Genomic DNA, 26,037 nt, shown 5'->3' with positions numbered 1-26,037 from the left:
GGAGATTGATTTTTTTACTTAAAAAGTGTTCATGTTACAAAATAAGCGAAAATGTTCTCCACAACACTTAATTCTTTGAAACCCAATCAAAAAAGATTTTATTTTACTGGTGGTGCACCACACTAGGGTTATCACAATTTCATAAAAATTTTTTATTAAATCAAAATGACTTGAGGTTTTGTTGTGGAACTAAATATATCGCTAAAGTTTGTCAATAATACACCATTATTTTTTTCTCTGGGATCAGTGAAGTGTTATCAAAAACAAAATCAATTTAGTTGTCATAGTTTATTTCAAAATATTTTTTTATTTGTTTATCACTTTTATTTAATTAAGAATGGAGCCAGTTACTACTTTGAGTTCAGACTCTGCTGAATGTGTGTTTCATGTGGAAGGAAATAAAATTGGTTACATCGCCACATTGAATAGTTATTCAAAGATCTTAGGAAAACCTCATTTGCAACACAAACTAACCTATGAAAATACATCAAAAGGCATTGGTAGAATATTTGTAAGGTATGGATGTGAGGAAATATGAACATTAGTTGGTTTATAATCAATCTAACACTAAATCTTTTTATTATTATTCTTTATTATCTATAGTTATAATATTAGCAAAATTTCAAATAATGAGCCAGAAAAAGAAAAGCTATCTTGGTTTTGTGGAACTGGATTCTGTGTGAAGAGTAATCTTGTTATGACTGCATCTCATGTCCTTCAATATCCTGTTGATTCGAAAGCATCGAAAGAGATTAAAGAGATACAGGAAAATCTTAGATACGATAAGATTTATATATACTTTGGCACCAATGCCACTATCAATGATGAGATCAACCTTTCAGAGATTGACCCCAAATCAATGTATGAGTTAGAGTCGTGTGGAAATTTTAGTTATCCGAAATATCAATTGATTTCCACTGGACAAAACGGTCAGAAATATGCCTGGCATACACTCAACGACTTACAGGTTCTCAGATTCAAAGGAACACCACCAGCGGGCATTGAAATTCTACTTCCAATGATTCCAACAAACGATGCAGAGCATGACTCACACTATGTCATGGGATATCCAGGCCACGTAGAATTGGATCACTTTGTATTGGATTACAAGGGTGCATTGGACCAACATTTAACGAAGCTCTATGACGATCTGGTCCAAGATTCTGCTAGTTTTCAGAAAAAAACAGTCTATGTCGGACAAGTTGTTAGTTTCGATAATGTATTGTCACACCAATGCCCAACACTAAAAGGTACATCGGGTGGTATTCTTGCGAATGGCAATCGCCTTCACGAAAAGAAGTTTATCGGAGTTCATCTCGGTGGCGATATAGAAGCAGGAAATATTGCGATATCGGTGACACATCAATTATTCTGGGATGTTTATAGAACCTATGTGCTCGATGATCAATTCATTCAAAACAACCTTGAAGATTTGCAACCTTATTTAAATTTTTGTCAAAAATCATATCCAGCTAAATAAACACATTATACTCAATATCGATTTATGTTAGTCGTATCTAACTCTTTATTAAAATGAACGACAAAAGAGATTTGAATTTTGTAAGTTATCAACAATAATTTTTGATTAATCTTTAATTCAATTATTATTTCTCAATTGAACAGATTTAATTTTATGCATGGTTTCCAATTCTTTTCTTTTCAAATAAAAAAATTGCACAATTGTGTCTGCGATATGTGTGGACCAATTTTTTTTGAACAAAAAAAATAAAAAAACAAAAAGAATCTTCAATTTACTTTGTTTTTTTTTATAAGAATACAGATTTTATAATTATTTATGACAAAAACAATTGAAACGTTGGAACAAGAGAGAGATGATATAAGTATATCTCTGAATATAAAAGATGGAGAATTTTCGAAAGATGATGGAGTAATTAATAATCGTTCACAGGCAGAATCTAAAGATGTTCGAATATTTAATAGTCGTTTAGAGGTACCCCCACCGAATTTGGAATATAAACAACACTATGAATCAGCATGTAAAGCTGTTGGTAGAATCATTGTGAGGTATGATATATAAATATATATTATTGTTATCACTATAGAAATTAACAAATAAACAAGATTGTCAAAAGAGGATGAGAAAGATGAATGGAAATATGGAACAGGTTTTTGTGTGAAGAAAGATATCATCATCACAGCAGCACATGTACTTCAAAACCCAAAGAGCAAAAATATTTCAATATATATCTATTTTGGTAATGATGCCCACATTGAGAGAGAGATTGCAATGTGTGGCATTGATAATACTCGTGGCGTCTTTAGATTGAAATCATGCGGAAGAGAGTTTGACAATCAATTCAAAGAACCATTGTTGATACCCGGAGTCGATAAAAGTCAGGATAAACAATACAATTGGTTTATTAACAACGATCTAGAGGTTCTTAGATTCGAAAACAACAATTCACCAATCAAACAAGGCTATCTCTTCCCAATGATACCGAGTGGCCCCACAGCTAGCAAAGTTCATTATGTAATGGGTTACCCAGGATACGCAGATTTGGATACGTTCATTAGGAAGCTTTCTGGAGTTGATAATAAGATCAACAAAAATATTTATAACTTTTATTCAGCTTACAGAGGATTTCAGAGAAAGACTATTTGCATTGGTAAAGTAACAGGTTCCAATGAAAAGGTATTGACACATCAATGTCCGACACTTCCAGGTACCTCTGGTGGTGTATTGGCAAACAGTGAATTCAAAGACCAATTTATTGGAATACACCTTGGAAGTAACACATTAACAGGAAATATAGCGTTGTCAGTCACTCACCCACTTTTTATATATGTTTATGCGACGTATGTTCTCGATGAAGAGTTCACCAAACAAAATTATGTACTTTTAGAACCTTATTTAAAATATTCACTAGAACAACTACAAAAACTACAACAAAATCAACAACTACACCAACTACAACAACAACTGCAGAATCTTCTACAACAAACAACAATAAACTGATAATAGAAGCAGTCTGTGATTTAATAACAACAACGACGGTGATAGGAGTACAAAAGTAATAGTTGTGAACAGATATAAATAAAGAATAAGAATCATGGCACCGTATAAAACAATGATCGTGCCATTGTCAGCCAAGCTAAATTTAAATTGCTATGAATCAGGACCACCAGTACCACTATTACTTTATTCATAAGGCATTACTTCATACTAAAAATCGTGAATTAAGGGTTGAATGTGTGTTTGTAATGTGAAAAATATATGGTTGTTTATAAAAAACCATATGGTTTGAAAAACTGTGTGGTGGGGTGAGTTTTTTTTTGGTGGGGTGAGACATCATATTAGTAAATAGGATTGATCAAACAGTGCGCTAAATCAATAAGATCAAAATATTTAATAAAGAGATAGTTTAAAGAAATAAAAATAGATAAAAGTTTAAAGATATTACTCAATTTAATTAGTTTTCAAGATTTAAATATCTTTGAACTTTAGTTTTCTATAAATGGATATAATGGATATCTATATATGTTTGTGTGATCGAATCTATTATTTTTAAATAATTTTTTTTTTATGAAATCTAATAAATCTTACAATGATTTAAGAAAAAAATATTAAAAAAAAATACAATCTGATCATACATTTGTAGTTTCCAAAAAATTGTTTTGATAAAAATAAAAATATGAGAAATAAAAAAAAAACTAAGTTTATAACAACAAAATAAGATATTTTTAAATAATTTTTTTTTTAAATGAAACAAAACAAATCATAGGAGTGAGGTCAGATAGAAAAAAAGTTGATAGTAACAAAATTTAATCAATGGTCACCACTAATAATGTCCACAAAAATTTTCATTTCAAATTTTTTTTGCTTTTTTTTAATTTTCTATAGACCACAAAACTAAAAAGCATTTCAATTATTTTTTGTAAAATTTAAAACTTTTTTGGCTCTGTTATAACTATTAATAAACTACTTTAAAAAACTAGTCATCATAGTTTTGAAAAAGAATGTCTAATATTATCATTCCTTTGAGTTCCGACTCTGCTGAAGGAGTGGTTCTCGATAATAGTCTAGTCGAACAAATCGTAGCAATACACAAAAAACCATTTCACTTGTCGCACATTGAGTATGAAAATACATCAAAAGCTGTTGGAAGAATATTTGTAAGGTATGTTTTATTGTATTATTTTTGGGAAAAACAAAAACTTTAACATTTTTTAATTTACCACATAGGTTTAAGGTACCAGGAAAAGAGAAGGCATTTTGGTCGTGTGGCACTGGTTTTTGCGTGAAGAGTAATCTTGTTATGACTGCTGCTCATGTGCTATCATTCCCTGTAGATACATCTGCATCAAAAGAAACCCAAGAGATGCAGAGAAATCTTAAATACGAAAAGATTTTTATATACTTTGATGACGATGCCACTGTAGGGGATGATCCCGACTTCCCAATGTACGAGTTGGAGTCATGTGGCAGAGAATGTGATCATACGTTTAATGATCCTTTGATTATCACTGGTGATAATATTAGACCTAACCGCAGCCAATATACTGATACTGAGTCAAGTGGAAGTGATCATACACCTAACGATTCTTTGTCTGGAGATAACGGTAAATCGTCTGATTTGGAGTCGGAGTCAAGTGGTAGTGATTTTGATAAGACAACGAACTATTATCTGACTAAAGACAAAGCTGTATACCCTGTAGACGATCAAAGATACGTCTGGAACACCAACAACGATATGGAGATTCTAAGATTCAAAGGAATACAACCAACAGACATAGACATTCTATTTCCAATGATTCCAACTAATGGCCAAGAGATTGACGACTATACATTTCATCAATCTTCCAATCAACAGCCAAAGTTTGATCACTATGTTGTAGGATATCCAGATGAATTTGTGAAAGAAATTGGCAATCAATTGGAGGATATCATTGAAACTTGCCAGAAAAAGACTATCTTTATTGGCAAAGTTGTCAGTTTAAAAGATAATGTAATTTCACATATATGTCCAACACTCAAAGGTGCTGCAGGTGGTATTTTGGCCAACTACAAATCCGAAAGAAAGTTCATTGGGGTTCATCTCGGTGGAAATTCAGAAATAACCAATGGTAATTTTGCACTCTCAGTGACACACCCATTGTTCTGGCATTTTTATCATACTTTTGTTCTTGATGATCAATTCATCAACGAAAACCTTCAACATTTGGAACAATATCTGAATTATTTTAAATATAAAAATGAATCTATATCATTCATTGATGAAAGATTTTTTCTTGGTTCAGATCTAGACAAAATATTTACATTAAATAGTGAATCAAAGATTAACCTACCTGACACGGAACTCCCTGATCGTCTAAATTATGAAACAGCATCAAAAGCAGTTGGAAGAATATTTGTAAGGTAAATAATTATTAATACATTAAAATCATGATCATTACATTATTATTTACTTTTTATCAGATTTTTATTACCAGGCAATATTGAAGAATGGAATTTTGGAACTGGTTTTTGTGTGAAGAATGATACTGTTGTAACTTCTGGTCACCTTCTCCAATATCAAGATCAATCTAAGATCTTCGAACATGATAAGATATATATTTACTTTGGATATGATGCCACCATTGAAAGCGAAATATTTTTGGATGATATTGACAATAATGAAGGTGTCTTTGAGTTGGAGTTAGTTTTCGGAAACTCCAATGTCAATATCCTCAAATTTAAAAGTGAACCACCACTCGATCAAGAATATCTATTACCAATGATTCCAACCAATGATTTATCTTCTAATCATTTTGTTATCGGATATCCAAACCATATTGATTTCGACAGGTTTGTCGATGAGTTCAGACATCTGGATGCAGGACAAATAATGATTAGTATCATAATGAATACTCGTGGTTTTCAGCACAAGACGATATTCAATCAAACGTCGAATATCAAAGATATCAAGGAAATCAAATTGCTTCATCATTGCCAAGCTCTCCCAGGTACTTCTGGTGGTGTTCTATCAAACTCAAAACATCAAAGAACATTCTCAGGAATACATATTGGTGGATGGTCAAACTCAGAAAATGTTGCTCTCTCTGTGACCAATCCTCTATTTTGGAATGCCTATCATGATTATGTTTTGAATGATTCAGTGTTCATCAAAGACAATAATTCCATGTTGGAACCCTATATGTCTTTTTTCCAACCATTCAAACTCTCTACTTTAATTACTAAAGATATACCAATTGGAGATATCAGAACATTCGGTAAGGGTAGGGAATCAAAGATCCCTTTGAGTAATTCAACATTAGATAACAAAGAATACTATGAAAATATATTTGAAAGGTAATAACAACTATTTTAACAATCTTACAGCCCCAAATATTAACCTAAATTTTTTAAAAGTGATTTTTTTATATATTCTAAGAGTAATAATTTTGGATCGAAACTTTCGAGTGGTGAATCTATTACACTTAATGATGGACAATCGATGACTGTACAACAACTATACTTGAAATCAATAGAGTGTGATCCAACCAATTCTATGTCATATTATAACCTTGCAACAACACTTTCAAGAGGTGAATCAATCACACTTAATAATGGACAATCAATGACAAAACAACAATTATTATTGAAATCAATTGATTATGATCCAACCAATTCATATCCATATCATAACCTTGCACCAACACTTTCAAGAGGTGAATCAATCACACTTAATAATGGACAATCAATGACACAACAAATATTCTTGAAATCAATAGAATTATATCCAACCAATTCAAATTCATATCATAACCTTGCAACAACACTTTCAAGAGGTGAATCAATCACACTTAATAATGGACAATCAATGACAAAACAACAACTATTCTTGAAATCAATTGAATGTGATCCAACCAATTCATATTCATACTATAGCCTTGCAACAACACTTTCAAGATTTGAATCAATCACACTTAATGATGGACAATCAATGACTGTACAACAACTATACTTGAAATCAATAGAATGTGATCCAACCAATTCAAATTCATATCATAACCTTGCAAAGACACTTTCAAATGGTGAATCAATCACACTTAATAATGGACAGTCAATGACAAAACAACAAATATTCTTGAAATCATTAGAATGTGATCCAACCAATTCAATTTCATATAATAGCCTTGCAACAACACTTTCAAGAGGTGAGTCAATCACACTTAATAATGGACAATCAATGACACAACAACTATACTTGAAATCAATAGAATGTGATTCCATGTCATATTATAACCTTGCAATGACACTTTCAAGAAGTGAATCATTCACACTTAATAATGGACAATCAATGACACAACAACAACTATACTTGAAATCAATTGAATGTGATCCAACCAATTCAAATTCATATAATAACCTTACAACAACACTTTCAAGAGGTGAATCAATCACACTTAATAATGGACAATCAATGACACAACAACAATTATACTTGAAATCAATAGAATTAGATCCAACCAATTCAAATTCATATTATAACCTTACAATGACACTTTCAAATGGTGAATCAATCACACTTAATAATGGACAATCAATGACTGTACAACAACTATTATTGAAATCAATAGAATGTGATCCAACCAATTCATATTCATACTATAGCCTTGCAACAACACTTTCAAGAGGTGAATCAATCACACTTAATAATGGACGATCAATGACTCAACAACAATTATACTTGAAATCAATAGAATTAGATCCAACCAATTCATATTCATACTATAGCCTTGCAAATACACTTTCAAGAGGTGAATCAATCACACTTAATAATGGACAATCAATGACTGTACAACAAATATTCTTGAAATCAATAGAATTAGATCCAACCAATTCAAATTCATATTATAACCTTGCAACAACACTTTCAAGAGGTGAATCAATCACACTTAATAATGGACAATCAATGACACAACAACAACTATTCTTGAAATCAATTGAATGTGATCCAACCAATTCATATTCATATCATAGCTTTGCAACAACACTTTCAAGATTTGAATCAATCACACTTAATAATGGACAATCAATGACTGTACAACAACTATACTTGAAATCAATAGAATTAGATCCAACCAATTCAAATTCATACTATAGCCTTGCAATGACACTTTCAAGAGGTGAATCAATCACACTTAATAATGGACAATCAATGACTGTACAACAACTATTCTTGAAATCAATAGAATGTGATCCAACCAATTCAAATTCATATAATAACCTTGCAATGACACTTTCAAGATTTGAATTAATCACACTTCCAAATGGACAATCAATGACAAAACAACAAATATTCTTGAAATCAATAGAATGTGATCCAACCAATTCAAATTCATATCATAACCTTGCAACAACACTTTCAAGAGGTGAATCAATCACACTTAATAATGGACAATCAATGACAGAACAACAACTATTCTTGAAATCAATAGAATTAGATCCAACCAATTCATATTCATATTATAACCTTGCACCAACACTTTCAAGAGGTGAATCAATCACACTTAATAATGGACAATCAATGACACAACAACAATTATACTTGAAATCAATAGAATTAGATCCAACCAATTCATATTCATACTATAGCCTTGCAAATACACTTTCAAGAGGTGAATCAATCACACTTAATAATGGACAATCAATGACAGAACAACAACTATACTTGAAATCAATTGATTGTAATCCAAACCAACTCCATGTCATATGATAGCCTTGCAATGACACTTTCAAGAGGTGAATCAATCACACTTAATAATGGACAATCAATGACACAACAACAATTATACTTGAAATCAATAGAATTAGATCCAACCAATTCATATTCATACTATAGCCTTGCAAATACACTTTCAAGAGGTGAATCAATCACACTTATTAATGGACAATCAATGACAGAACAACAACTATACTTGAAATCAATTGATTGTAATCCAACCAACTCCATGTCATATGATAGCCTTGCAATGACACTTTCAAGAGGTGAATCAATCATACTTAATGATGGACGATCAATGACTGCACAACAACTATTCTTGAAATCAATAGAATTAGATCCAACCAAATTCAAATTCATATCATAACCTTGCAACAACACTTTCAAGAGGTGAAATCAATCACACTTAATAATGGACAATCAATGACTGTACAACAACTATACTTGAAATCAATAGAATTTAGATCCAACCAATTTCAATTCATACTATAACCTTGCAACAACACTTTCAAGATTTGAATCAATCACACTTAATAATGGACAATCAATGACTGTACAACAATTATACTTGAAATCAATAGAATGTGATCCAACCAATTCAAATTCATATAATAACCTTACAACAACACTTTCAAGAGGTGAATCAATCACACTTAATAATGGAAAATCAATGACACAACAACAACTATACTTGAAATCAATAGAATGTGATCCAACCAATTCATATTCATATCATAACCTTGCAAAGACACTTTCAAGAGGTGAATCAATCACACTTAATAATGGACAATCAATGACAAAACAACAATTATTCTTGAAATCAATAGAATTAGATCCAACCAATTCATATTCATATTATAACCTTGCAACCAACACTTTCAAGAGGTGAATCAATCACACTTAATAATGGACAATCAATGACTGTACAACAATTATACTTGAAATCAATAGAATTAGATCCAACCAAATTCAAATTCATATTATAACCTTGCAATGACACTTTCAAATGGTGAATCAATCACACTTAATAATGGACAATCAATGACTGTACAACAATTATACTTGAAATCAATAGAATTAGATCCAACCAATTTCAATTCATATTATAACCTTGCAATGACACTTTCAAGAGGTGAATCAATCACACTTAATAATGGACGATCAATGACACAACAACAACTAATCTTGAAATTAATTGAATGGGATCCGACCAATTTTGAACTATATTAGACACTATTTCGATATGAAACAATCGAACTCCACAATAGGGTTCAAATGACACAACAACAACTATTATTGGAATCGCTAAGACTAGGTCATAAACAAACATGGATTTATAAACTTATTGGATTCACACTTTTGAGCAACAAACAAACGATTACACTCCCAAATTGCGAACAAATATCAAGAAGACAACTAATTAAAAAATCAAGAGAATAAATAATATGATTGTTCTAAACATACACTTTAAGAATAGCAATTATTATTTTTATATCAATACCAATCATTGTCAATAAGCAATCAATTGTTAAAAGTGAATTAAAGATAGTGAACTAAAACCATTCATCAACTCAATCCATATTACAAATAAACTATACTCTTTATTAATATTTTAATTGATATTATAATATACATTTATCCCAACTTATATAAATATATTCACTGTTCTACTTTCATATATTATCATTTCAAAATAATATAATGATATTATTTGTTATTATTAACTTTTTGGAGTTATTAAATTTCATAAGAGGTAATAGATAATGATAATTAGGTTGCAATAAATAGTAATATATGAAAATAAGAGAAATGAAATAGTATAAAAATCTAAACTTCCATAGGCTAACTAGTTAATCACCTTTCTGTAATTGTACATAATAAATCAGTTTATTATCAATCTTATAATAAAATTCATCATAAACAAATCTGTTACAAAAATATATTTTATTAAATACAAATAAAGTCTCTACCATCTGTAAAACTTAATATCTATTATACTTATTATATCCTATTATACAAATGAATAACAACAACAACCAAAATTTAAAGAATCACTTTCTTTGTAAGCTTGTGTTTTTTATCCGACTGGCTTGGAGCGACAGCAGAGGAGATCGGTAATTTGGAAGCAGCCAGAGTAGATTTGAATAAATCGGATGGGAGTGGGTCTGGACGAGTGTTGTTGGGAGTAACATCCGGGAATAACATAGAGGTTGATGGGATTGAATCATTATCGTTGTTGTTCTCGAGATCATTCATCGTAAGATCATTTGTTGTGGTTGTTGTAGCAGTAGGTGCTGCTGCACTACTGGTTGTTGTGGTTGTTGTTGTTGTTGATTGATCGGTTGGATCTGGCATTCCTTATTCAAATAATAATTAATAATAATAAATAATGTTTTTAATAATGTCTTTATATAATTTAAATTTAACTCTTATTTTCTCTTTTGTTTATTTATTAATCTTTGTTCCAATAATCTAATTAATTCTTGAATAGATTGAATCAATTGAATAAAACTTGAATTCCCTCTTTAACGTCGCGTTAAACTCAATATATTCATTATTGAGAAGCTTGACGGCTGAGTGTTGAATACTTAATTCAGAAACAACAGATTCTAATTTAATTATTATTTCGATCTGTTGTTTTGAACTATTACTTATTTAGTTGATTTAATTAATTTAATTAATTATAATTGACTATTACTAAATGTTGGCTGGTGTATATTATTGATGTTGATTGATGGGTGCCGGCATTGCCTTGGCGGCTACCTCATTGTCCTTAGACGGACAACAGCTTGTTTGCACAAACTGTCATCTGGGATAGCACAGAGACATGACAATAGAAACTATGAACAATCTAGAAATACAATGTCGCTTGATAGGTGAGTTGTTTATTAATTATATTAGTGGGTTTATCTACATGATACATATCAATATAGTTATGGGATTTGAGAGAATACGAACTATAGTTCGTTCTTCTTTCAGAACACAAGGATTAAAACTCTTAACCACTTCTCTTAGAGAAACCTTTTTCTGAAATCCAATGCAAAGTTGATCAATCCATTATGCATGACCAAGGAAACAGAGCTATTTCATTTACTCATATCCAGCAACAAAAAAGAACAATGTGTACAAAGACTGTTGTTTGAATTGCTAAAAATAAATCAGTTTATTTCAAATTATTTTTTGCACAAACAAACGGTTTAATTTTTAATCGAAATCGGTTCTCTGAATTATGTGTCACCCAAAAAATCTACATTTATTTCCTTCATGATTTAAATATATTTTTATTATTTTTTAGTTGTGGTTTAATTTAATATAGTGTTATGATGGTTGGTTTATTAAAAGAGCTGTTTTGAATTTCATTTGTTATTCCACAAATCATATTTCAATCATTTCATTTTAATTTATATTTTCAAAAAAATAGGTAGATAGATAGAATGGCTTCTAATAGTAATAGTAGATGATATTGTTAAGAGTTTGAGTTCTGACTACTGAATGTGTGAAAAAGTCGGAGGAAAAATGGTCGGACAAATAGCAACTTGATAATCCCTGAACAATGGTTCTTTTGCCACACAAAGATACATATCAAAGTTCATCAACTAGTATAAGAAGAATTTTTGTAAGGTAAGGTATTATTAACTAATAACACGATTACTGTTTTAATTCAATAGTTAAACTCAAATATTAATATTAATATTGTATTTCTTTAATCATAGTTTTGAACAGATAAATTCTCAAACAGTCGATTGCAACTGGCATTAGTGTAAAGAGTAATCTTCTTATGACTGTAGCTCATGTGCTTTCCGATTAGAAGCCAAATCCGAAACAAAAGATCTATATTTACTTTGGTTACGATTCCACTATTGGAGATCACTTGCCGATACAGTTGGAGATCTAAGAATGAGTATCCATTGAACTACAGTGGAGACTACGGTCAACTTCACAACGGGTACACCGACGATTTGGTAGTTCTTAAGTACAAAGAAAGGGTTCCAAGAGATGTTACCTTTCTCTTTCCAGTGCCAATCAAAGAACCAAGTGGAGACCACTATATCATTGGTTATCCTTGTTCCATAGACTTTGAAACCTTAAAGTTGGGTTACCCTGGTGTACCTCTGTACAAAGCGTCTTTAACTTCTTTAAAACCTTTGTTTTGTAGTTTTATAAAAAAAAAAGAAAGTAATATATTAAGTACTTCATTCTCACATCAATCTTTAAAATTAAAGTTCATTAATTAAATATTTAAAAAGAATTAAATTTCAGTTTTTTTTTTGCCAACATGTTTTATTAAATTTGACAATTAATTAATAATAAATAAAGTAAAAACAAATAATAAATAAATAAATAATAAATAATAATAATGTCAAATAATGAAGAGATTTTACAATTTAAAGAATTTAGTAGTTTTGTAAATATATCGTTCTGGCATGAGTTGGCACAGATGAAGCTTGATGTCTTCAAGTTGAGTGATAAAGAAGTACCGATCAATGCATACTATAGCTACTCACAAGCTGCACAGCTAGATCCATACTTGTGTTTAGAGTACAATGCATTCCAACCATCATCGTTAGACATCAAAGATTTGTCACTAGACAAAGAACAACGGCCTTTACTATTCAAAGCACCACCGAAATCATTGATCTCCAACGGTATACTCTATAACTTTAATACAAAAGAAGATTTCAAAAATACATCGAAAGCGAAAAAGTTATTTGAAGATCTTACAAAAACTGTATATGTTTTATTACTTATATTATAATATTAACAAGTATACTAATTACAAGTTATCATTTTCAATATTGCAGATTTATGCTGATATTTTAAGTGGTGCAGCAGAAGAAGATCCATCGAAATTATGTCAGTTCTTGTTGATGACTTTTGCCGATATTAAGAATCACAATTTCTATTATATGTTTGGTATTCCAGCGTTGTCATTTAGTACTCCTATCACTACGGTTGGAGCATGTCAACCGTTAGGATCGTTCTTTAATGAGAATCAATTGCAATCATTCAAGAGTGGTGTACAGTCTTTGATATCATCTACATCCGGTGTTTTCGTTGTAAAGAAATCGACATCCGATCAATCGACTGTTGAACTCGGAAAGTTGAATGAATGGAACAAGTTCTATCCAAATGTTGCGGATGACGCAGAGGTACCAATCGTTGCATTCTGTGATCCATGTAACTTGCCTAGCAATCCTGGTTGGCCACTTAGAAATCTGTTGTACCTGTTGGCCGTTAGACACAAGGTGTCAAAGCTTAATGTCATCTGTCTTAGAGATCAGAAGGGTTCGCTTGTTGACAACTCGATCGTTCTAACTGTACACCTCCCAACTGAGACATCGACAGCTGGTGTTGCCGACCCGAATATAATTCCAAAGTCTGTGGGTTGGGAGAAAGACGCCAATGGAAAGATCCTACCAAAGTCTGTATCGTTGGCATCGACAATGGATCCTTTGAAGCTGGCCGAACAATCGGTCGATCTCAACTTGAAGCTGATGCGTTGGAGAATCCTACCGAGCTTGGACTTGGAGTTGATAAAGTCGACCAAGTGTTTGTTGTTGGGTGCGGGAACACTCGGTTGTAATGTTGCGCGTTGTCTTATGGGTTGGGGTGTTAGAACGATTACGCTGGTCGATAGCGGTAAGGTGTCCTATAGCAACCCGGTGCGTCAGACACTCTTTAACTTCCAGGACTGTGTTGGCGCGAAAGGCAAGGACAAGGCAACTGCCGCTTCCGAATCGCTCAAGAGCATCTTCCCGGCGGTAGATGCCAGTGGTGTCGTTCTCTCCATTCCCATGCCTGGACACACTGTTGCCGAGCATCTTGTCGACCAAACAAAGGCGACCTACGAGCAACTCCGTCAACTAGTTGCTGACCACGACGTCATCTTCTTGCTAACTGATTCTCGTGAATCAAGATGGTTACCAACTATTCTCGGTAGACAACTCAATAAGATTGTTATCAACACAGCGCTCGGATTCGATACTTTCCTTGTGAGTCGACACGGTCAGAATGTAGCTCACGCCAACGAGAACTCTTCAGGCGACGCCAAAACAACTGGATCCGATCTAGGTTGCTACTTCTGTAATGATATCATTGCACCTACCGATACGTTGAAAGACCGTACTCTCGATCAACAGTGTACAGTCACCAGACCCGGACTCTCCTACATGGCATCGGGAATGGCAGTGGAACTAATGGTATCGCTTCTTCACCATCCGATTCAGGGTCGTGCACCCGCCGAAACCTCAACCGACATCCACTCGGGATCGTCCACCCCGCTCAGTATCTTACCACACCAACTCCGTGGATTCCTCTCACACTTTAACACACTACCACTGTTTGGTCACGCCTTTAAGAATTGCACAGCTTGCTCACAGCCACTATTAGATCAGCTCAACTCACGTGGATTCGACTTTGTCTTGGAGGTACTCAACGATTCCTCATGTCTCATTAAATACGCAGGAATATCTGAACAATTGGCAACAGAAGGTGTATCAATCGATTGGGATGAAGATTTGTTAGAATCATCGTCTGACGATGAATAATAAAATCAACACAAACCACGTGCATACACAGACAGACAAACAAATATAAAGTTTATAAAAATTTCAAATTTTATTTTTGTTTTTTTATTTGCAAATTTGCACCACAATTTTTACCAACCAACAAAATCAACGGACACCTAGCTTGAATTAATTAAATAATAATCATACATATTTCACCTTTTTTAATTATTAGTTCAATAAATTAATATGTATTTAATTGTAAAAATAATAAAAACAACAAACATATTATATATATCTTAAAAAATGGATATAAATAAGGATAACAATAAGAATATCCTTAAAACAAAAGATAATTATAATTATAATCTGTATAAAACATCCTTTTTATTTATATTATTCTTATCTATATTCATTATATCAGTTTCTAATATAAATAGTTATAAAGATAACTTGATTGTATATAGTGCACCTCTTTATCTAAAATTTAAATCAAAATTAAATGCAAACCATGGTCATTTTGTAAAAATCAATAAAAATAATAACAATAATAGTAAAAACAACAGCAATAGTAACAGTGTAATTAATAAATATAAATTACAAAGAGATTATCATTATAATTATAATCATTATCAACAAATAAAAGATATAAACATTAATAATAATAACAGTAATAATAATAATAATAATAATAGTGTATATAAATTTGTATATTTAAATGAAGATTGTGTAAATATAAATAATATTAAACAAGATGAAGAAGTAGTAAAGGAAATCGATAAGAATATAAATTTCGATGAATTTAAGAGTATAATAAGAAAATGTGTAGATGTAAATAGAAAGAATAACAAACAGTTACTAAGGAATATTGGTAAATGGGAATTGGAAGATCTTTGTTTTAATTGTCATTATCCTAACATTTACAAGCAGTTTGCACAGCTTGTTGCTGCCACTCGTGAACAGAGACAACAATATATAGAGGATTTCAAAAGGTTACTTGCTACTATTGACTATGGCTATGGTGATGCCAATGTAACGATACACGCAATCGAGGGCAGACCTAAACACTTCTATAGTATCTACAACAAGATGCACAATAAGAATCTGACTTTCCGCGAGATTCACGACAAGTATGCTGCCAGAATCATAACAGACACCGAACTTAACTGCTACCGTCTGCGTGCTGGAATCATGCGACATCTAGAGGTCACCGAGCACTACGATGACTTTATCGAATCACCTAAACCCAATGGATACCGATCGTTACACATGGATGTTTATGGAGTGGATAACGAGATCATTGAAATTCAAATTCGTACAATGCAAATGCATCAATTTTCAGAAGGCAATTATTGTGAATATAAAGGTGAATGTGGTTAGTTAGTTACAATTAATAAAATGAATTGATAATATTATCATATTACTATAAGCTATATCTACTTATTTATTTCTTTAAAACGTTGTAATGCTCTTTGCTTTCGTTGTTGTTGTTGTGGTAGCTACTTACCTAACCTCTTTGCCATCAACGGATAAGCTAGTACAATTTGAATTTGAGGTAGAGTTTTATTAAAATTAAGTATAACTTGTTTATTTATTTATATTTGATTGTTTATAAATGCTTCTTCTTTTAAACGCTGTAATGCTCTTTCTCTATGAGTGGTGAATAGTTTGAATATCGGAATGGAATGTCTACCTAATTTACAATCTGCCAATTGTTCATTGATTTTGAATGACCTATGATCTGGTACGTGTTGCAATACATGAATAATCAAGTGGAATTGTCTACTTTTGAACAAAAGATATACAATAGGTTCACATTTCTCATAAGAGAATATTGGTGACGCTTTAAATCCGTGATTGGTAATGAAATAGTCCCATATTTTGATATCTCTGAAATAACTGGTGATAGAAAGCAATAATTGATGTCTACCAAGCTTCTCTGTGGCGGATTTCAATGTTTCTAGATCACCGATGGAAATGACTTTTCTCCAATACTCATAGGCTAGCACCGACGGAGGTATCATATCCAAATAGAGAGAGGAAATCTTATAGCCATGGAAGATGACTGCATACCTAACTGCTTCCTCTATATTGGCTTTATCTCCAAGCATTTTTATAAAGATCAAAAACAAATCCATCTGATCGTTTAACGCCAAGAATTTCAAATCCCTATTCATTTCATCGACGGTCATCTGCTGGAAACTCTCTGGATAGTTTAGATACAAAAACTTAACCATATCGAAATACCTGTTTTGAATTGTTTTGGAAATAGCGGTTGTTGTTGGATTCAATAGTTGATCATCGTTCGTTCTTAGCCATTCAACTATCTCTATGTTGTTGTGTTGAGCGGCACAGTCTAGAGCTAGCGGGTATCGCTCTGTTCTATTTTCATATAGCCATTGGACAATCTCCAAGAAATCACCGCTAATCGCTAGTTCCAATGCTGATTCACAGCCATCTGGTCGAATCGATTGCAACCACTTTACCATTCCGAAATTACCAGTTGACGTTGCCAAATCAATTGGATTATTAACATCTATTGGTCGACCTATCTCCAACAACCATTTAGCTATTTCTACATCTGAACTCCTGATAACATTCTCCCATATCTTGTCACCAAGTTGTGCACCTTTCTCAAAGAGGAATTTTAAACCTTCGAGATAGCCAGTGTCAACCAACCTCTCTAGATTTGGTCCTGATTCCCACATCTTGTCGTCATTGAAAATGGCATCGTGATCAAACTCCTTGTTTTCCAACCTCTCTACTTCACTATTGTATATCCATTCGATAACATCGATTCTTTTCACTCTAAAGAAATGCCATAGACTTCTCAATCGAAAGAATTTACACTTCTTAGTTTTATGTAACCATTTAATCATCTCTAGGGAATTCGATTGCTCTGCACAAACCATTAGCTCTGCTTGAGCAACTGGACAACTTAATGCATTCCATTTACAATGATCTATATACCACTGAACACATTCTTTGCTGCCTGAACGCACAGCATTCTTGTAACACTCTAATAGTATGTTTGCCTTTGCTTTCTTTGTTGGTAACACCGATGATATATCAACAAACTCGCTCAACATTGTAAACAGTTGATAGTTCTTTGATTTCGGTGATCTCGACAATACCTTCAAGTAATCTTTATCATCGATAGTTATTTTCTTTTTTCTAGCTAAATCGATGATATATTCTACTATTTCTTTTCTATTGTTTTCCGCTGCCAACGCCAACAGTTCACCGAAATCGAAATGACTCTTCTTGATCGTGATGTAATCGTAACTAAGAAACGATAGTGTTTCTACTACTCGCTCAAAGAATGATCGGTCATTGAGTTTAACAATGATATGCTTCATAATGAAGAATAGATCCGAGTGTCTAAAGTGTCTGTTCTCATAGCTGAACTCTGTACAATATGCTAGCACGGAAGAGTGTAAATTCCTAACGGTTAGATAGAATCTTTTCAATTCATTGTAGTAACCATAGTTAACCAGCTGAATTGGGTTACAAAGCATATCTGCCCATCTATATAAACAGTATTCTTTTGTATGACTATTAGATTTCCTCTCTTGTCTTAATTGATCATCTACTTTTTTTCGATTTAATAAATAAACATGATTAAATACTTCATTTCTAATATATTGATTTTTTAAAATTAAATTAAATAATATCTTTAAGTCCATTAATGGTCTATGTAAGTGTAAAAATAATATTTAACATGTATTGGCAATCAAATTTATCTTTACTAATTCTCAAAAAATTCTTATTTTACCAAATTACTTTTTTTTTTATTAAAAAAAAAGTTAATCTAATTATACTTTTATCAAATGATAGATAATAAACTATCAAATATTCTTATATCTGAACAGATTATAACAGGAAACTGTTAAAGTCTGACAGAATTGAAGAACTGTCATATATAAATAGTTTATTAAAATTTAATACTATTTTTTAATATTATCATCATCATATTTCAAATTGTTATAATTTTACAACAAAAGTCAAATAGTAGTCGATAGATAACGTTATTAAATCTTTGACTACTTTTATATTTTTAAACTAAAAAATAAAAAAATCTAAAATATCTGATTGATTTTTTATAAATCTATAGTAAAATAAGATGAACTACATTTTTTTTTTATAAAATAAAAATAGTGTTCAGATTCAAATAATAATAAATCAGAAATATTTGTAAATCTACCACATGTATTATTATCAAAAATCGTTCAGTGTTTAGATGATAATATAGATAAGATTGTTTTTACATTGGTTTGTAAAAGATGGTTCGATGATAAAGATAGATATCTAACTTTCAATACAAATACAATCAATATCATTGATGATAAAGATAATCATTTCTATTTAAATTCATATCGATCATCAATCAACAACTCATTGAATCAAAAGACAAATTGTAAACTAATCATAAATGATGTTGGCAGATCAGGACATGACTATTCACTTTCTACAGGTACTTATTAAACAAATACATGTCTATAAGAAATGAAATAAATTCATTTATTCTAACAGTTATTATTTAAAAATTTTAGATAAGCTTGAAGAAACAACAGATATTCCATCAAATGTAGATACTGTATTGATCGATCGTTCGATAGAATCTTTATCTACGGAATTGACCGAGAAACTTTATCATTTAATATCCAACTCCAATGTTATTACGCTCAAGAATTGTATTGTTGGAAATCAATTACCATTGAATCTGAAATCCATTAGCTTTGGAGTCGATCATGATGAACCAATAGATGGTATTCTTCCACCGAATTTGAAACAATTAAAGTTTGGTGAATCATTCAGTCAAAGGATCTTGGTTGGTTCACTTCCTGCTACATTGGAGAAATTGACATTACCCAATGCATTCACACACGAATTTGAAGAAGGTGCACTCCCAACAGCATTGAAAGTTTTGAAATTCGAACGCGGTAGTGCTTATGAACAACCTATTCATCGATTACCTCCAAATCTTGAAGAATTTCATTACAATGGACCATTCGGTGTACCAGAAATTGGCAATGAACAACTACCTGACACACTCCGATCACTTTACAATGTTCCTGCTTCGTGGCTTCATTCAATCAAATCACTTTCAAATCTTACAACCTTAACGTTTAATAGCAAAACCAAAGGTTTGGAAACACCAATAGATTTGAGTTTGTTACCAACATCTCTAACGAGACTACATATCGATGTTCCATGGAAATTGGAATCAGCAATGCCTACAACAATTAGATATCTTAATATTGTTTCTGCAAAGTACGATATCGATGAGATATTCAGAGATCGATCACAATATCAATTCGAAGAACTCATTGTCCATGCATTCAAAAACGAGTCACTCGATGGGTTGAAAATCAGGCAATTGAAATTGGAATTCTACTCAATAATAAGCATACCTAGTAGGGAATTTTTCACTTGGGATGACAAAGTAATCAAATCTAGTGTGCTTAGATCCATTCCGAATGGTGTAGAAATTCTACACGTTGGAATATGTAATAGTGATTTCAAACTTGGATCACTAATTCCACTTTCAGTTAAAACTATTATCTTTCACAATCAAATGGGTTCTATCCCAACATCAATAGAAGAAATGATTCTACAACAAGATATTAAATCATTCAATTATGATAATTTACCTCCGGCAGTTAGATCATTGACAATTAAATCAATCGAATTTGATATTAATCTAAATGGAATCCCTCAAACACTTGACAATCTATGTATCAAAACAAAAAGAAGATACAGCCAAATATTTTCTCTAAGAAAAATCAACAATCATCATTATCTCTTATTTGGTCAATCAGATGAACATCTAAATGCTGCAATAATTAATGTTTCTGATATTAAAAAATTTAAACTTTAAATAAAACAAATAGATTAATAAAAAAAATTATAAACATGCAATATTAACACAAAAATGTTTTGGTTTCAGACAAATATAAAAAAAGTGGTGTTGTAATTTATAACTCTTTTTTTTCTTCACAAATTGTTTAATTCCATGTAAAAAAAAGAAGCAAATTAAATTTGAGTGGTTGACCCAAATTTTAATTTTTTTTCATCATTATATTTTTTTTTGTTTTTTTTTTTGGCAAATAAATATATATTGTATGGATATCTTTTTATTTATATTGAATGTAGATTTATAACGATCTTTATGCTCCAGTCTTACCAACACAAACCATTAAAATAAATACTAAAGCAAGACAAATTTTTGGTAAGCATATCGAATTACTGACAAAAATATTATATGTTACAAAAATAAGAAATAAATTTTTCTTTTAACCTCTTACCTCATCACATATTATTTCAATTATCATCCGAAGTGTATAAAGATTTTTATCATATATTTAATATTTTTTATTTTATCTCATTTAAAGTTTAGAAATATGTTAGATTCCAGTAGTAAAAGTTTTAATACTCTAGTCGACCAATCCTCACTTAATTCTTTTGAAGATAGAAATAAACCCAAGAAGAATTCTACTATTTTGAAGAATGTAGATTTAAATGGTATGATATTTTTGAGGTGTTTTGAATTTTCTTTGTTTCCCTATTTATTAAATTTTAAATAATCATCGTTTAATTTAAAGATGATTCAAAACTCATTGAATTGTACGGAAAATGTGAAACCAAATTTGCTTTTATAGTATGGAAATCATCTATGCATATACCTTGGGTATGGCCAGTGACAGCCCCAGAAAAAACAGAAGAAGAAATGAATAAAGATGAACTAATTTCATATAATTGGACAAAGAGAAGACTTTTCCATGAAGTATTGGAAGAAAGATCATTCCATTTAGTCTCCACTATAGATGGAACATATGACTTGAGATTCATCGTAACTACATTTATATATTTTATAAACTATTTCTAAAGAAATTTGATTAATATTAATTGAAAAATGAAGAAACAACCAATAGATTTAGTTTGGCTTCAGATTTCATTAGCTAATACAGAAAAAGAAGATTTTCCAAATGATTTATATAGTAGATTTGATCGACTTCATAATATCAACAGATTTCCTCAGATGACATTAATCAATACCAAACATTCTTTGGCTAGAAGTATCAAAGCAATGTCAGAAAGATTTGGTGAAAAAGACTTCTCATTCCACCCAAACACATTCATCCTTCCTGAAGACTATCAAAAATTACAGCAATATTCTAAAGAGAATCCTGATGTCCTATTCATTAAGAAACCAAAATTTGGTGGAAAAGGAATTGAAATCAGTTTGTATTCAAATTCTCAAGAAATTGAAAATGATTCTAAATATGTTGTTCAAGAGTAAGTCAGAAAATTATAATATATAATTTTTAAAAAATGATATTAAAAAATAATTGTTTTAGGTATATTTCAAATCCATGTTTAATAAATGGAAAGAAATTTTCATTCAGACTCTATGTCTTAATAACATCTCTGAACCCACTAATATTGTATATTCATAATGATGGTGTAATAAAATTTGGAAAATCAAAGTAAGTTTGAATCAAATCTAATTACTTAGTTTATAGTTATATTAACATTTTCGAAATAGTTTTAGTAATGATAGAAAAACATTCACTGAAGACTATATTTCCAATCATGTCACCAATCATCCTTCTAATACAGCTCCTTCTACGGAGTTCAGTTCAGATTTTAAAGAGGATGATGTTGGTAGAAGATGGAGTGTCAAAGCATTATTGAGGTATCTAGATAAAAACAATATCTATCCATCTGATCTCCTATGGAGTAAGATCAAGGATGTTGTTGCCAAAACTATTTTCAGTGTTGAATTGGATGTTCTATCTAAGACAAATGAATTGATGAAATCGGAATCAAATGGATTCCAACTTTTGGGACTAGATATTGATCTATTAGACAAGTAAGTAAAAAAAAGAAAATAGATTTAAAATTATTGATTAATTTCAGATTTTTAATATAATCAAATATTTTTAATAGTTTTCAACCAATATTCATTGAGGGGAATGTAAATCCTCTATTAGGTTCAGCTATACCGCCATTTGAAAACTATCACAATTTGCAAGTAATCAGAGATACATTTGACTTGATTGGTCATACCGTTTACAATTCGACAACAATGAAAGAAGACATCAAAACTAGACTATTACAACAAAAAGCAGAGTTGATTGTTAAGCAATCAAAGAATATTAAACATCTTGATGAACAATCACTAGATAAACTTGTACAATATGAATTTGAGGTATATTACATTAAATTTGAATTCTATTACATAAAGATGTAGCTTTACTTACTAAAATTATCATTAAAACTACAGAATATACACCGTGCCAACTATGAATTGATCTACCCAACCAAAGAATCAATTGATACACTCTCAAAATTTCATCTTAACAAAGAGAGTATCTTGAATCAGGTGTTACATCGTTATGTAAAGAGTGATGGTAATGATTATTGAAACAACATAAGGTTTATTTTGAACCAGCTTCCTACTAGTAGGAAAAAGCTACAACTACAATATCTTAAATTAAAACGGGTTAACCCATGTTCTTATGCTTCTAATTCTTTAAGATATGTTTTTTTCAATAAAATTATAATAAACTTTCATAGTTCTTTCTTTTACCAAGCATTGTTTTCTCTATTCAAACGATTATCAGTGTCAAATCCCTCGATTATATAGATATTGGATTATAACTGTCTTTGATTGTAACTTGTAACTCTCTATTGCCTCAATTTGATTCTACCTGTGATTTTAATATCCGAAGAATTTCTATAGTACCGACTGTGTTCGTGTACCTCTGCTCCGATATCGAACACCAATGACAACAGTAATGGATTCATTCTAACATGTAGTACCCACCGACATTGTAAACTGTGAATTCACATATATTCTAACAGTTATTGAATATATCTACTAAAAGAATACAATTATTCTAGAATGTGGATAACCTAACAGTTGCCTGCCAACAAACATTCTCCGATGAAAAATAACTATTGTTAAGTAAGATATTGTTTAGATAATGCGAACTCAATTAACCAATATATATATAGTAAAGAATAACAAATATTTATTAAATTAAAAGTAGAAACTAAAAGTTTGAAGTTCAATTTGGATAAAAAGTGCTGAACCCGTTTTTGATTCCTTAAAGATCTATCCAAGGTTGTCTTTTTTGGATTTTTTTCAAAAAAATCTTTAGACAAAAATCAAGTTGATTTTTATTTTGTTTCTATTTATGTAAAAACCAAAATTAAATCTATATTAGTTATATATAATGGATGGTTTACCAAAGTTATATATTTCAATACTTATTATAGTTTGTTTAAATTCTGTATATGGTAAATTAGTTAAATTAGTTTTTTAATAAATCTTTGTATTTATACTTACTTTATGCCAAAAACAAAAAAAACAGTAAATGGACAACAAATGAACTTTTATTCAGGTGTAGTTGAAGGATTCTATTGGCCGAATACATACTCTGTTAATGGACAATATGGAAGCTATAGTGCTACTCAACGTAATCAGCTGATTCAGTTGTTAGCTGACAATGGAATCGGTGTCTATTGGTATGCCGCTCAGAAACCAATCGATACAATGGCGCTTTGGAACAAGACTGAACTGGCAGCATGGAATGCCACACAGCAATTGGCATCGAAACTGGGTGTCAGAGTGGTCTATGGTTTGCGTCCAGGCTGGTTGGATACCGATACAACAAACATCGCCACACGTCTCACACAGATTAGCTCGGTGGGAATTCGTTACTACAGCTTGAACTTCGATGATGCCGAAGGTGTCACCACGACCGAACAACAGACCCGCGAGAAAACACTGGTGTCATCACTGGCAACGTCCAACCCGACAATGACACTCTGGGGATTCACACCGGCCTACTACTACATGGAGACAACTCGTAGCACCTGGAATCAAAACTTGCAAACGATCGATGGCATTGCCAGCACCATCCCAATGATCTTCACTGGTGAATCCATCACGGAATCGACTTTTGACTCTTCGAAATTCCCGAATCTACAATCGAATCGGCCGTTGGTTGTCTGGGACAATTGGATTGCCGAGGACACCAACACCAGAATTCCATGGGGAATGATTGACCAACGTATCGCCAACAACATGTTTGCCAGTCCCTACGGTTATATCCTGAACTTGTGTTATCCGCTGGAGAGAGTCATTCATCATATCTACTGTCTCGGTAAGATAGCAAAAGTTAGTTCCGTAGCACAACCCCAACCGAAATGCGATGTTACACAAACCGGTAGCTATTGGTCGACATGGCTCAACCAAAACGGATTCCTTCACAACAATCAAAATGTTAATACAGTCGCAACAGGTCTAACTGCTGCGATCAACGATGATCAGTTCTACGAAAGTATTGCACAATTCGAAGCTGCAAATCCAACACTACAAGGAATATTTAGTACACCACCAACTCCAACAACAACAACTACTACTAATACTACAACATCCACAACATCAACATCGCCAACATCCACTTCGACAACAGGTAAAACAACAACCACCACAAACTCACCAACAACTACAACTACAAGTACACCAACAGCTACTACAGGAACAACAACAACAACCACAAACTCAACAACTACTACTACAGGTACAACAACAACAACAACAACTGCATCTACAACTACAACCACTGATTCATCAACAACATCAGATGTTAACGAATCAAACAAAATGACATACAACATCCTCTTAATTTTAACATTCTTAATTTTGTTGATAATCAACTAAGTTAAGATAATATTATTATTATTTATTAAAAAAACATTACTTACCTACCAAATGGTAAGTGATCATT

At 31.6% G+C, this 26,037-nt stretch overlaps 12 protein-coding genes across 12 annotated transcripts; 10 read left to right on the top strand and 2 right to left on the bottom strand.

Moving 5' to 3' along the window:
* Window positions 1-337: 337 nt before the first annotated feature.
* Window positions 338-1,480, top strand: PPL_02513 (uncharacterized protein; the record flags this gene model as incomplete). Its single annotated transcript, XM_020573498.1, has 2 exons — window positions 338-516; window positions 604-1,480. The coding sequence occupies 2 exons, from the start codon at window positions 338-340 to the stop codon at window positions 1,478-1,480; spliced, it is 1,056 nt and encodes a 351-aa protein (XP_020436593.1).
* Window positions 1,481-1,795: 315 nt separating this feature from the next.
* On the top strand, window positions 1,796-3,875 carry PPL_02512 (S1 family peptidase; the record flags this gene model as incomplete). The annotated part of the gene is made up of 4 exons (XM_020573497.1): window positions 1,796-2,025; window positions 2,083-2,778; window positions 2,865-3,032; window positions 3,863-3,875. The coding sequence occupies 4 exons, from the start codon at window positions 1,796-1,798 to the stop codon at window positions 3,873-3,875; spliced, it is 1,107 nt and encodes a 368-aa protein (XP_020436592.1).
* A 103-nt stretch (window positions 3,876-3,978) lies between these two features.
* Window positions 3,979-8,720, top strand: PPL_02511 (uncharacterized protein; the record flags this gene model as incomplete). Its single annotated transcript, XM_020573496.1, has 4 exons — window positions 3,979-4,139; window positions 4,205-5,377; window positions 5,438-6,310; window positions 6,395-8,720. 4 exons carry the CDS (start codon window positions 3,979-3,981, stop codon window positions 8,718-8,720), a joined length of 4,533 nt encoding a protein of 1,510 aa, XP_020436591.1.
* Window positions 8,721-8,778: 58 nt separating this feature from the next.
* PPL_02510 (tetratricopeptide repeat protein) lies at window positions 8,779-9,615 on the top strand (the record flags this gene model as incomplete). The annotated part of the gene is made up of 2 exons (XM_020573495.1): window positions 8,779-8,992; window positions 9,191-9,615. The coding sequence occupies 2 exons, from the start codon at window positions 8,779-8,781 to the stop codon at window positions 9,613-9,615; spliced, it is 639 nt and encodes a 212-aa protein (XP_020436590.1).
* A 104-nt stretch (window positions 9,616-9,719) lies between these two features.
* PPL_02509 (tetratricopeptide repeat protein) lies at window positions 9,720-9,956 on the top strand (the record flags this gene model as incomplete). The annotated part of the gene is made up of 1 exon (XM_020573494.1): window positions 9,720-9,956. The coding sequence occupies one exon, from the start codon at window positions 9,720-9,722 to the stop codon at window positions 9,954-9,956; it is 237 nt and encodes a 78-aa protein (XP_020436589.1).
* Window positions 9,957-10,769: 813 nt separating this feature from the next.
* PPL_02508 (uncharacterized protein) lies at window positions 10,770-11,081 on the bottom strand (the record flags this gene model as incomplete). The annotated part of the gene is made up of 1 exon (XM_020573493.1): window positions 10,770-11,081. One exon carries the CDS (start codon window positions 11,079-11,081, stop codon window positions 10,770-10,772), a length of 312 nt encoding a protein of 103 aa, XP_020436588.1.
* Window positions 11,082-13,083: 2,002 nt separating this feature from the next.
* Window positions 13,084-15,274, top strand: atg7 (autophagy protein 7; the record flags this gene model as incomplete). The annotated part of the gene is made up of 2 exons (XM_020573492.1): window positions 13,084-13,455; window positions 13,529-15,274. 2 exons carry the CDS (start codon window positions 13,084-13,086, stop codon window positions 15,272-15,274), a joined length of 2,118 nt encoding a protein of 705 aa, XP_020436587.1.
* Window positions 15,275-15,538: 264 nt separating this feature from the next.
* PPL_02506 (uncharacterized protein) lies at window positions 15,539-16,612 on the top strand (the record flags this gene model as incomplete). The annotated part of the gene is made up of 2 exons (XM_020573491.1): window positions 15,539-16,063; window positions 16,163-16,612. 2 exons carry the CDS (start codon window positions 15,539-15,541, stop codon window positions 16,610-16,612), a joined length of 975 nt encoding a protein of 324 aa, XP_020436586.1.
* A 215-nt stretch (window positions 16,613-16,827) lies between these two features.
* PPL_02505 (uncharacterized protein) lies at window positions 16,828-18,866 on the bottom strand (the record flags this gene model as incomplete). Its single annotated transcript, XM_020573490.1, has 2 exons — window positions 16,828-18,760; window positions 18,862-18,866. 2 exons carry the CDS (start codon window positions 18,864-18,866, stop codon window positions 16,828-16,830), a joined length of 1,938 nt encoding a protein of 645 aa, XP_020436585.1.
* Window positions 18,867-18,920: 54 nt separating this feature from the next.
* PPL_02504 (uncharacterized protein) lies at window positions 18,921-21,113 on the top strand (the record flags this gene model as incomplete). The annotated part of the gene is made up of 3 exons (XM_020573489.1): window positions 18,921-18,929; window positions 19,391-19,706; window positions 19,786-21,113. 3 exons carry the CDS (start codon window positions 18,921-18,923, stop codon window positions 21,111-21,113), a joined length of 1,653 nt encoding a protein of 550 aa, XP_020436584.1.
* A 523-nt stretch (window positions 21,114-21,636) lies between these two features.
* On the top strand, window positions 21,637-23,663 carry PPL_02503 (uncharacterized protein; the record flags this gene model as incomplete). The annotated part of the gene is made up of 7 exons (XM_020573488.1): window positions 21,637-21,757; window positions 21,838-22,085; window positions 22,185-22,531; window positions 22,594-22,722; window positions 22,782-23,108; window positions 23,186-23,447; window positions 23,523-23,663. The coding sequence occupies 7 exons, from the start codon at window positions 21,637-21,639 to the stop codon at window positions 23,661-23,663; spliced, it is 1,575 nt and encodes a 524-aa protein (XP_020436583.1).
* Window positions 23,664-25,064: 1,401 nt separating this feature from the next.
* On the top strand, window positions 25,065-25,970 carry veg111 (hyaluronidase; the record flags this gene model as incomplete). The annotated part of the gene is made up of 1 exon (XM_020573487.1): window positions 25,065-25,970. The coding sequence occupies one exon, from the start codon at window positions 25,065-25,067 to the stop codon at window positions 25,968-25,970; it is 906 nt and encodes a 301-aa protein (XP_020436582.1).
* Window positions 25,971-26,037: the final 67 nt, after the last annotated feature.

This window comes from Heterostelium album (assembly GCF_000004825.1).
Source record: "Heterostelium album PN500 unplaced genomic scaffold PPL_scaffold2, whole genome shotgun sequence".
Taxonomy (NCBI): Eukaryota; Evosea; class Eumycetozoa; order Acytosteliales; family Acytosteliaceae; genus Heterostelium; species Heterostelium album.
Note: the sequence above shows the minus strand (reverse complement) of the source record. Positions and strands in the feature narration are given on the sequence as shown.